Source organism: Erpetoichthys calabaricus, chromosome 15 (genome assembly GCF_900747795.2).
Source record: "Erpetoichthys calabaricus chromosome 15, fErpCal1.3, whole genome shotgun sequence".
Taxonomy (NCBI): Eukaryota; Metazoa; Chordata; class Cladistia; order Polypteriformes; family Polypteridae; genus Erpetoichthys; species Erpetoichthys calabaricus.
This window is the reverse complement of record NC_041408.2, coordinates 22,043,421-22,056,888: the sequence shown is the minus strand read 5'-3', so window position 1 is coordinate 22,056,888 and position 13,468 is coordinate 22,043,421. Positions and strand designations below refer to the sequence as shown.

The 13,468-nt window shown below is 34.1% G+C and overlaps 1 protein-coding gene across 1 annotated transcript in view; it reads right to left on the bottom strand.

The window, feature by feature from the left end:
* slc30a6 (solute carrier family 30 member 6) overlaps window positions 1-13,468 on the bottom strand; it is a 173,958-nt gene that overhangs the window by 54,961 nt on the left and 105,529 nt on the right. Inside the window, exons 6-8 of the mRNA XM_028820603.2 lie at window positions 12,758-12,823; window positions 8,529-8,609; window positions 7,847-7,882 (exon numbers count right to left, since the gene is read on the bottom strand). Of these exons, the coding sequence (XP_028676436.1) occupies window positions 7,847-7,882; window positions 8,529-8,609; window positions 12,758-12,823 (183 nt within the window). The remainder of the gene's footprint in view (window positions 1-7,846; window positions 7,883-8,528; window positions 8,610-12,757; window positions 12,824-13,468) is intronic.

Genomic DNA, 13,468 nt, shown 5'->3' with positions numbered 1-13,468 from the left:
AATCAACACAAAAATGGTTCACTTACCACAAAATCATGGTTTTGTCATTGCCATCCCAGTCCCTTGACCTTAAACCCTATTGAAGCATGTGGGGGAGCTAAAAGGGTGAGTGTGAACCTAGAAATCTGAAGGATTTAATGAAATTCATTATAAAGGAATGGTCACAATTCCCTTCCCATCTGTGCTTCAACCTTATTAAGCATTATAGGTTATCTTTATAAAGGGGTGTCTATAATAATGGTACATATATATCTGAGAAAAGCCATATACATATTTTGACAAAAGTATTTGTTTTATAATTAGAATTTCTTTTTCCTTTCACTTGTTTTACTTCAACTTAAAGGTTACAATTTTGTATGAAAGACCAAAAGGATAAACAAAGACTTTTTCACAACCAATTTTGCTTTTATTCACTAAGGGAAGCAATATTAGTAGATAGCACTGTATATATAAATATGATTTATTATCCTTCATTATATTGCTGCTTTTATGGGAGATGTTATATTGAATTTCACAGTATGCAAGTCATTCTGGGCACTGTGTAAGCAGCAACCTTTTTACTGAAGCTGTGTTCTTTTTTTTTCTTCTTTCTTTCTAAACTTGTTTTAAATCAAAAATCAGAATCGCTTTAATTTGCCAGTACTTAATGTACAGGAGTTTGACATGGTAGATTTGGAGCTGCTTAAAATATAACACAATGTCACATATATGAATAAAATAAACTAGGGAGCTTCACTCGCCAACCACTGCTGTTTCAGTACCAGTACCGAGCTCTGAAAGCTGGTATTAATACTAAAGTCAAAATTTTAATATCAATTTAACTCTACTGCTCTCATAAACCATCCATGGAGCACACAAGTACAGTGGCATTTTATGCTTTACGGAAAGCTGGATTACACCTTCTATACCTGACACTTTTGTAATGCTGGAAAGATTTTACTTCATTTGTGTTATGGAAAAAAGACCGAAGGGGGAATAGTCATCCATGAAAATAAGGAATGGTGTAAAAGAAAGCATATTGGAGTTAAAACTCCAATTTGTAATTCAGACATTGAAATTATGGTGTTGGAATTTGTCCGCATCATTTGCCCTGGGAGATAAACAGTATCATCCTTATTAATGTGCACTGCATATTCCTTCCTCTGTAAATGGTTACTCAACAATGGAAATGATTTGCTCGGTCAAAAAACACTAATAACGAATCAGCCTAACCCTGCAGTTATAATATGTGCTGACTTCAACCATTTGATTTTGAAAGAAACAATGACAAACTTCCATCAATTTTGTGTCATGTTTCACTCGAGGAAATAAGCTGGACCTGCTCTATTCAAATATTAAAGATGCCTTTAAGTGAAAGCTATAGGCAAAATTGTGCATATCTGATGACAATCCATTTCATCTTATGCTCATCTACAAGCCTGTTATTAGACAGCAACCAGTTATCACCAGGACAGTTAGGAAGTGGTGCTTACAAAGCTAAAGAAAGAAAAAAAAAACTCTTAGAATAACATGACATATACCTGTAGTACTAGGGTGTTGTACAGTGTTAGCCATTATGAATGGTAGATACCTGAAATGTAATGTGCAATGTGCATAATAACAGGACTCGAGCAATCCAGGTGTCAGGTGCTAGAAGGGGATGTGCACATTTTTATTAGATTTTCCCTTCTGCTGCCACCTTCTTCCAATGACCAGCTGCCCCACACAATGTCTACAACTTGGAACTGGAATGGACAGTGAAGGGGTCCATCCTTTGACCATTAGTATGGGCGGCCCATTATTGAAGACCTACTGAGGAAGCTACACAAAGGAAAAGCCAAGGGACCAGATGTCATCAGTCTTTGAGCTGTTAAGGGCAGTGCTGACTTTGCGGTATCCTCTGTCACCTATTCAGTATGCCTCCAAGGCTCCAGAAAGTGTGGGAAACAACATGCATTGTTATAGTTCCAAATAAGGCAGGAGCCTCTTCACCTAATGACTAGAGATCAGTGACACGTATGTCTCACATCATGAAGACGTCATAAAGGCTGGTCTTGGACACTTGGAGATGTCTATATGACAAAGATTAGAGTGGAAGATACAATTATCAATCTGCTCCACAAGGTTTATTCTCACCTAGACAAAGTCAGTAGCACTGTGAGGATTATTTTTCTCATTTCTCCACCTCCTTCAATATTATTATTATTGTAATTATTCCTGTTAAGGAATAAGCTAAGAGGTACGCAGGTGAATGAGCCATGGTATCCTGAATAATGGACTCTCTCCAGGAGACCACAACTTGTGAGACTCAAGTGTTGTTTCTGATATGGATGTGAGAAACACTGGAGCACAATGAGGAAATCTGGTCTTTTCTCTTCACTCTGTACACATCAGGCTATAAATTGAACATCAGGTAATACTACTGATAGAAATTCTTAGATGATTCTGCACTTATGGGTGTATCAATAAGTGAGATTAGACAGAGCATAGGATTCAAGTGGAGAACTGTACTTCTCGATGCAGAAAGAACTGTCTGCAACTTAACATCAGAAAAACCAAGGAACTGGTAAATGACTTTCATAGCTCCAAAGATCTTCTATGCCCGGTCACTATTCAGGGAGTGAATGCAAAGATGGTGCAATGCTACAAGTACTTGGTGGTTCACATCAATAACAGGCTGGACTGGTCTTGTAACAAAGAGAAAATGTATAAAAAAAAAAAAAAAAAAAGTCAGAGCAGACTTTTTTTTCTTATGAGACTGTGTATTGACATCCTTCACATATTCTATAAGTTTGTGATGTCCAGTATGTTTTTGCATGCTGTGGAGTGCTTGGCTGGGCTGGTACCATCACTTCAGGAGAGGCCCACCAAATCAAACTAATTAAGAGGACAGACTCAGTTACAGGATGCACTCTGGACCCCCTAGAGCTGGCAGCAAAGGAGAGAATAAAGATTTCTTCTTCTGTTCTAACAGCCTTCAAACAAATCTTTCGTGTGTCAGTTTGGGGAAATAAGGGTTGTATAAATCACTTATTGAATTTTTGTAACTATACAGATTTTGAATAGCCCAGCTCTGTATTGCAGATTATTGACAGATGTGGCAATCTTACAAGAAATTACATGACATACCATAGAATAATTTACCAAATGTTATGTATTACATCAGTACATAGTTCAGACAACATGCATTAAAGTGTTTATTATTGATTAGATATGAAATTTTATAGCACCACCATCCCAAGTGGATTATTTTTATTAAAGTTAATAAAATGTCTTGGCCCCATAATTATGTTTTACTTTTGTTTTTGATTAGGAGTAGTGCATATGTTGGTGAGTACATGAATTATTAATATCCTATGGCTTAAGAGAGCCATCCTTCACCTTATATATCAGCTGGTTTGTGAATTTTAAATGTATTAATGATTTTAAAGATTTTTTTAATGTACAAGTCCTAAAGTATGCCATCCTTGGGCTGACTGTTGCTTAGAACAGTATTTAGACTTAAAACAAAAGAATGTACTATGTGGTCTTCCTCTGTAGCTTCTACACTAATAAACTTTCACCCGAGGTCTACCTGATAAGCATATCTAGTGTTGACATTGAAACCACACCTCAAAACCCACCCGTCTCCCTCTCTTTCACATTTTAATCCACTGAACTTGTAATTTTATACTTTAACTGACTTTTCTATAGTACTGCATTGATTCCGCTGTCAACCCAGAATGTCATAATATCCATCTACTCTCATGAAGTATCCATTCATATCCTCACAAGTGTTTTCTACATTACATCTGGTTACTTTGCTCTTACTTTGTATTAATATAATCCATTAAGCGAGCAAAAAATAATAAAGACTAGTCAGTGAGTTCCAGTCTATGTCCTGCGTAAAGTACAAATATTTAGGATTTTTTAAAGATGTTAAAATATATTTTTAGCATGATTAGTGACAGTGGTAACTCATAAAACAGAGAACACACTAAGGAACAATGGTAAGAGACCACATGCCTTAAAATACAACATTTCAATCAACACATTTAGATTATGGACATTTTATGTTCAGTAATTGATAAATATGCCCAATCAAAGCAATACCAACAAAAACAAAATCCAAACATTATATCAGTCCAACCTATTAGTAAAGACCAATATTATTCAGAATACTTTCTCATTTATTAAAACTTTTTTAAAAGCTGTTTTTGTAACATTGAATCTCTCCCCAGATCATTTTTTGTCTATACATTTGCTGTTGTAACATTCAAGTTTACATGAAAAAAATGCAGCAAAGATTAGCTGCTTAATAATTAATACAAAATAACATTAAATGGACAAATGAAATGAAAATGAAAATTTCAAACATCACACTCTAGAAATTCTTTAGTTTCAGAAATTTCTCATTTCTTTAGAATATTTAGAATATTTGTCCCTACTTGAGGTGGCTCAAGTACATTTCTTAAATGAAGATCGATTAATTATTTCAACACTTCAAAAACTTGACGAGTACAACACAGCAAAAACAGTGCTTGATATTTTATTTTAACAAAAGTAGTTGTCTTAACATCCCTACTAATTGTAACTCTGTTATTACCAATTTCACACTAATGTATTAGATATTTTGTTAATTATATCAGACTGCTTCATGTAACAAAGTAGCATTGTGAAGTGAGTCTCAAAATTGGCTGGTAAATGTAACTGTATATAAAAACTGTCTCTTTATTTTTTTGGAATAATTATACATAGCTTATTTCATTCGAGATTTTGAACTGGGTTAGAAAATGGATAGACAACTGTGATCATGTCCATGTCTATTTTTAATTACAATAATTTACTATAACTTAATTCAGTGCTTTAACCTAAAACAATTTTAACTCACAGGTGACTAGTCACATCATTATTCTATCAAAGCATGTACAAATTATGTATTGTTATTTTGGAACTCACACCATTATAGGTTAAAACTGACAACAACAAAAGCCTTTTCTGTCTTGAAAAAGCAATGGAACTTTTACTGTTTAATCAGGTTAAGCTACAGTATGTGGAATAAGAAAAGGTGAGATTTCCGCAATCTTGAAATTAAATTCAAGCACCGTCAGTGACTTTTTCCATTCTGAATTCCAGGCACCAATAAGTCTTAACTTTTATCATCTTAATACATAATTCGCCAGTCTCCTCACTCACGTCCGTCCGAAGCCGAATGCGCAGTCACCTTCTGCGCATGTCCGAAGCCAAATGCGCAGTCGCCTTCTGCGCAGCTTCCCGAAAAACCTTACAAGACTGACATCGCGGCAGGCGGCGGATTTACGGCCGCGAAAATTCAAAGAGAAAGGTGACTTCGACCAACATCCAACCCCAACATCGCGGGAGGCGGCGGATTTACGGCCGCAAAAATTCAAAGAGAAAGGCGACTTCGATTAAAGCTCTAGAGGCCTGAAAGTCGATTTCAACTACAGCTCAAGGCCTAATTACGCATTCATTCAATACACCTATATCAGGTTTGTGGTGCTTATACTTATTATATATTATACTATTCCACTTGTGCCCGTTTCATCTTACGTTGTCAAAACGGGCTCTTTGTCTAGTGTATAATGTAATGAAAATTATAATGTCTGCTCTTGATAACCTGACTGTTTATCTCAAGGAACATATTTCAAGAAGACTATAGGTAGTTTGGATATAATTTATTAATACTGTAAAGTCTAATTGATTTTAAATAACACAATTTCTTTTATGATTAATGAACAGAAAAATGTTTTTTTTAATTGACTAAGAACCTTTTTTTCATTATAGTGCCATTATAAATAATGCATTCACCCCCAATTTGTGGGCTACTAATGACTTTGTCATAGCAATGCGGATAAGCCTGTATACTGCAGAAGGTTTGCAGTTGAGAGAATCATACAAAAGCATTTGGAAAAATGTGGTGAAACTGCAACTTTCCACGGCAGAATAAAAAGATACATCCATCAGATAAATAAAATGTAAAATACAAAGCTAAAAAGGAACAAATCTTGCAATTAAAAAGCTGCATAAGAAAAATACTTCAAATGTAGTGACAAAGATTTGTTTTGATTTTTTAAACATAAAAAAACAGTAGTGCAAAAGCAAACAGAGATAAATACTTTATGAGGAGAGAAAACATACAGATGCCATGTGTATTTAAGTTCCCATCCCTTTAATTTATTTCCCTTGTTATTTTGAAAAACCACCACTACTTCTCCAGAAAGCACCTTCACAGTTTCACTCTACCTTACTAGCTCCATCTCCCTAACAAGTACGTACACAATGCTACTAACACTACTAAGCTCAAATGTCCATAACTTAATTTTTGTTATTCTTAACTAAGGATTCCTTCAGCAGCAGATAGTGAAACTACAAGAATCCTGCTGGTAGATTTCTTATACTAAAGCTGAAGGTGCCATAAATCCTTTATAATCAGGAACACTGGCTCTGGCATGTTTATTCAAATCGTCGTGTAGATAAACTGGTCTCACCAATCAACTCTTAATTCAACTTTTTCTAAGTGTGACTTTTTAAAACTTTGGGATGTGTTTATTAATAATGATCTTTAAAGGAATACGGCACACAAAAATTATATACACAATTGAGAGTACCTTTTTTGGGTAGATTGGTGGGGTTTAGGCAGCTCTGTGGCTCATTTTTCAACGCCTCACACTACTTTAGTCATTCTGTGTGCTGCACGCACAACAGAAAGACATTTGAGTGGGGGGTGCAGAAGGAAGGTTTTAATTTTATGTATGGGCAGTAACTTGTTAACAATATTTTGAAAAATGATATCTTCACTTTCTTATAAAATAATAACATTTTGATTGTAATAATTAAAATATTCATTCATCCATTCAATTTTAGTAGTAGTTTGTATAGTTTTGCTTACATACCCCCCTGCGCATGAAATGACCAGCTAGGGTAATTTATCTTTTTAAGGACTTAAAGTGCTGATTCCACATATTAATATTATATGTGTACCTGACATATATTTTTTGTCTTTATGGAACTAAAGTAAAATATTTACTAGCACCCACCAACCCTTTTCTTTTTCTTTAATGAGAGTGCTAACCACAAAGTGTAAACAGAGTTAAACATCTATAAAAATAATTTCAAGGACTGACGTCTTTTAAAACATTCTTACAAATGCTAACATGATTATTCCATTTATCTTTTTCCAGTGTTAAAAGCCTTACAAAATACAATTTTCATTACTTAATCTTATTTTGGACCTTAACAAGATTTTGTATTCAAAACCTACTATATAATTTTATGAAGAAAACAGTTTATGTAATCCCATTTGGATGAACACAATGAAAATTAAAAATCACAGGGCCCATACTCAGACAACTAAAGAGATTCTTCACCAATATGTAATGACAGACTTCAGACAATAGAGTCACACTATAATCTTTCCTCAAAATTAATATTGAGAGTACTGGGTTTCATAGTAGTAAACAACTGAAATAATCAGAATATTTTATACACAACTGACAAATGGCTTTTAAACTACCCATGAGAAAAAAAACTTAAGTCCGCATTAAATTTAAACAGCATTCAATCAATACTGCAATAAGACCAGCTCAAATGAGGAGGAACCTGTCAAAAATGACACATTAAATTACTTCAGTTAATCTAGAAATGTATATGAACAAGATGTTTTAACCTTCTGCACTGAAAAAAGATCTTTGTTATATTAAATGTATTTGTCATTGATATTAGATGTTAATTATACACTTGATGAAAACACATTCAAAAAGCTTGTTTTCTACATATAAAACATGCTAACAGTAGCAAGGCATATAAACAATAATCAGACTGCACTACATAATAATGTTAATAAAAAATGAAAAGTCGGTAGACTTACGTATGTATTTCTGGCTGCTTCATAAATCTTTCCACACTAAATAATAAAATAAAATAAATTAATTTCATGGCTTTTTGAGAGAAAAAGACAGTTATTTATATTTTTAAATAAATATTGTTTTCATAATACGATTCCCTTATCAATTAATTTTTTTTTTCCTGTTTCTTTAAGATAGATCTGATTTAACTAAGATGGAATGTAAAATGTTTATTTTCCTTTTTTTATTTTCTAATAGTAAATAACTAATTAAAGTGAAAAAGTCATGTAGGCAATATTAGTTTTATATTAACTTTGCTTATTACTAAACAGACTACTCAAAGTACCCCGTTTATTACGGTGAATGTTACATAGTTAAATTACATAATTTATAAATTACATAATTTTTAGAATATTTTATTTTCATTATTGTGCCTTGTACATGAATCATAATTTCCAATGTTCTTTTCCAGTAAAATTTGGTGCTAAGAAATTCTTAAAAGCACCAACTTTCCTATTTTGGTTTAGGCCTCTTAACCTCAAACTGAGGTAGGAGTGCATTGCCCTGACTGTGAAAGGATGTAAAAGTGAATTTGCTCTTCCATAAAATATTTCTCAATAACTGAAACATTCATAAGGGTTCTACGTATGTTCTATGTATCCACAACAATTATTTAATTTACATAATACAATCATGAAATCCTACCTTTCTTTGAGAATAAAAAGAGCTCCAAGCTGGGCCAACACAGTGGAAGCAAAAACAGCTAGTACCTCAAATCGTTCAAACCTTAAATGTTAAACATTTAAAAAAAGGTCAAACAAAATTTTATTTCCTTGGCACATACCACCGGTCAAACTTAAAAATGTCATAGGTATGTTAACCAAATTAAAAGGAAAGAACATTTTACCTTTCCTTATTATGTAATAAAATATAACAAAATATAACCAGAAATGTAAATAAATAAAGAATAAAATAATGACATAATTTAGCCCAAAACATTGATATGTTGTTATGTTCACTTTCCTTCAAGTGTTTCTGAAAATGATTTTCTGTTATGTTACCATCAGAGCAATTTGAATGAACTACTAGGGTTACCTCCAATAACAATATCAGCCATAAATAGAGATATTAAAAAAAGATGTATAGGAAATAGACAACAGAAAATGAACATTTCTACAGATACCGAGTAATTATTTAGAATTATTATATTTTATATATATATATATATATATATATATATAGATAGACAGACAGACAGACAGACAGACATGGGAAACATTGGTTAATAGTGAAATAATAAATAATGGAACACATGCAAATACTTTTTTCCTAATCCAGAATTTGAGATCAGTTAATGTTTTTTATTAGATGGTTTTTAATACGTAGGTTTAAGCAAAGACATTGAATCAATCACTGTTACTAAGTCAGCAGCAGCAAAGAAAATGTCATTTGTCTAGTGCAATGAATATTGTAACATTTTAACTTGAATTGGATTGGCTCATTTGCTTTCTTTCCAATATACAGTTAGGTCCATAAATATTTGGGCAGAGACAACTTTTTTCTAATTTTGGTTCTGTACATTACCACAATGAATTTTAAATGAAACAACTCAGATGCAGTTGAAGTGCAGACTTTCAGCTTTAATTCAGTGGGGTGAACAAAACGATTGCATAAAAATGTGAGGCAACTAAAGCATTTTTTGAACACAATCCCTTCATTTCAGGGGCTTAAAAGTAATTGGACAAATTAAATAACTGGAAATAAAATGTTCATTTCTAATACTTGGTTGAAAACCCTTTGCTGGCAATGACAGCCTGAAGTCTTGAACTCATGGACATCACCAGATGCTGGGTTTCCTCCTTTTTAATGCTCTGCCAGGCCTTTACTGCAGCGGCTTTCAGTTGCTGTTTGTTTGTGGGCCTTTCTGTCCGAAGTTTAGTCTTCAACAAGTGAAATGCCTGCTCAACTTCTTTGCTTTAATAAACTCCTGTTCACTGCAAAATCTTCCACATGCAAGCACCACACCTCAAATCAACTCCAGGCCTTTAATCTGTTTAATTGATAAGGACATAACGACGGACTTGCCCACACCTGCCCATGAAATAGGATTTGAGTCAATTGTCCAATTACTTTATAGCCCCTTAATTGAAGGGATTGTGTTAAAAAAATGCTTTATTTGCCTCACATTTTTATGCAATCGTTTTGTTCCCCCACTGAATTAAAGCTGAAAGTCTGCACTTCAACTGCATCTGAGTTGTTTCATTTAAAATTTATTGTGGTAATGTACAGAACCAAAATTAGAACAAAGTTGTCTCTGTCCAAATATTTATGGACGTAACTGTATATAGGAACGTTTGGCTATATACAAAAGGTTATTTAAGGAGGAATAAAGGTAAACAGTTGTTATAACTAGATACAACACATGTAGGTAACAATGTTTTTAAGATGTGCTGATTAAAGAGGGCGAAGATCCCAACTGAAGTGGACGGCAAAGCAGTGAACTTTCCAGCAGAAATACTACTTTAACGAATAAGCTAACAAAAGTATGACACTGTACATAACTTTGGCATCTGATATGCACTTTGTAAAGGGGGATATTTTCTTGGACATTTTTCACAACAAATTCATTATTTTGACTGGGACACTTTATAGAATAATAAGGCTTGTTTCATCGTAAAAGGATATACGATAAAAACAATATTAAGCAATCATTAGCTTAAGAATGAGGAGAAAAAACGTTTCCTTGTCTGATCCAAATCATATCGACAACACATTCAGGCAAAGTTAGTTACTGCTTTATATGTTCAGGGTTAGCCCTGTGATGGAGCATTGGTTAAACAATAAACTCCAAAACTGCATACTTCTAAAATTACAAGAATTGGCTGGGAGTTGGGTTGCTAAGACCATCAAAAACCAAAAGGCACTGTAAACAAGATTGCAGAATTGATTTTATTAAGAGCAGCCCTTCTAGATGCAGAAAATCCAGAATTTTATAATGTAATTAAACCATGGATGTGCAATAAGTTCTTCCAGTAAGACTTTTCTTCTTAGAAGCAGGACTACCTATAATACAGTGTTCATTAAATAAAACAGCAAATTTTACTATGCCAAGAATTTGTTTGAAATACTCTGTTATACTCATTCATGCAACACTTAGATATAGACAACGGAATGTACGGAAGCGTATTAGGGCCACGGTGATGAAAATAAAATACGGACACAGTGAAGAGAAAAAAAAAACAAAAACTAAATGTCGAGAATAAAGTTGACACGTTGACATTATTCTCAGCATTTCCACTTTATTCTCACCGTTTATGTCGAGATTAAAGTCGACATTTCCACTTTATTCTCGTAGTTTATTTTGTTATTAAAGTAGAATGTCGTAAATTAATCTTCATCTTAAAATAAATATTTCACTAGATTTTCTCAAACCCCGTCACAAGTTATGTAGCACATTAAATGACTTTTATTATGTGTTCCCTGACCCAGTTGTTAATCACTACGTGCTTCTTAAACGGACTTCCTCTTGCACTGAGGAGGCACAGGCAGCGATCACCGCACAGAATACATTCGCTTCATGATATTTATGTTCTTTGAACATTTAGAATGCTAAGATAAATACTTGATATAATTTTCATGACGAAACGCATTAAAGCAGGTATTAAACATGCAAGGTGGTGTGACGGTAGTGGTGCTCCCTCACAGTAAGGGGTCCCCAAGTGTACGTTCAGTGTAGAGAACTTTATGGCAGGTGTGACGAGGCTCCAAAAAACTGGATGTATGCATGGGTATCGCACAGATTTAACTGAAATATTGTGTAAATGTTGGGTTCGTGATCTGGTTGTCGGAGACACGAACACAGAATTCAATGGACTTTCTTCTGAGTGGGCTTTCTTTATTGCATGCGTACTGTCTCTATCTGACGTACCAAACCCCCAGGTCCTATCCTTCCTTTTTTCTTTCTCCGCATAACCAATCGCCACACAATAAACATCTTTGTGAAATTAAAACTAGTTATAAACTTAGAACACGGAGTGTTCAGAACTTTAAAAAATCTTCGTTATACATTTTTAATTATGCTATCCATTCAGGGTTGCGCCCATCCCAGCAAGCATCGTGTGCCAGGCAGGAACAAATCCTGAACGGGACGCCAGCTCATTGCATGGTGAATACGAGCACACACATACCCTAAAGGTTAATATAGCAGAACAAAACCCCACTGCCTACATGACTTTGAAAGGAAACTGAAGCACGCTGAGTAAACCCACCAGGAAAACATGCAAACTCAAGGCAGGGTACACCCGGGACCCCCTTGCTGCCAGGCAGCAGTGCAACCTCTACGCCACCATATCCCCACATGATTAGTACATGCCTTAAGGCATTTCATCATGAAAATGATATCAAGTGTTTATCTTAGCATTGTAAATGTTCAGGGAGCAGGAATATCATGAAATTATTGTATTCTGTGTGGTGATCGCTGCTTGTGCCTCCTCTAAGTGCTGAGGAAATCAGTTTAAGAAGCACGTAGTGATTAACATGGCACGGGGAACACTTAACACAAAGCATTTCATGTGCTACATAATTTATGACGGAGTCTGAGAAAATCTAGTAAATTAAATATTCATTTTAAGATGAAGTTTAGTTTACAATGTTCTACTTTAATGACAAACTACAAGAATAAAGTCAACATGTCAACTTTATTCTCGACAATTAGTTTTTTTTTTTCCTTCACTGTGTCCGTATTTTTTTTTTTCACCGTGGCCCTAATAAACTTCCGTAGGAATGTAATTGGGGAGGTGAAAAAATCATTTGTAACATAAAATCCTAATTTGTGTACCCCTAACTTTTTGGATTTAAAAAGCTTGTTGTGATTACTTTATGCATTATGGGAACATATAGAGTATGTATTGTGTTTAAATGATGAATAAACTCACCCGAAAGAGTAAGAAGGACTAGGCTTCTTCATAGTAACCCATGAACTTATTAAGCATGTTATCAGGCTGCAGGAATGAAAAACATTACAGAGAAGAACAATTTAAAATATTTGTTTACTATTTTGCAAATTCAAAATGCTGCTTTTCAGGGTCATTTTAACATTTATAATCTACTGTTTCTGCTATTTATTCTTAAGAGTTTAAAACAATTTTAATGCTTTAGGCAAGATCATGCTTACAGCAAGCTTTAATCAATGGTATAATCAATATATACTTTAGTTATCAGTAGAACAGCAAACACCAGCAGTTATAGCCTTGTTGAAGCACATTGTAAAAAATTCTTGTTTAACCTGTGCTGTTTATAATGTATTAGATTATTCAATACAAACATCACTTTTCAAATCAGACATGTTTGTTTTTCACATTATATTTAAATTCTTCGTCTAAAGAGGCAAGAACACACTAATGAATCCTAAAAAGCATTACTTTAGGATGAAGTGGTACTTCCCTCTTTTCTTTGACATGGCATATGATAATTCAACTGCAGCTGCAAACCTTAGCTACAGTCCTCCTTCACCGACACTTAACTTCAGGTAAAGTGAGTGTTCTCTGTGGCACTACCTACAGTGGTCTGTCTTTGATGTATGGATTCATTTGTGTGTTCTTGCCTCTTTAGAAGTGAATTTAAAATGTAATGTGAACTTATTACTT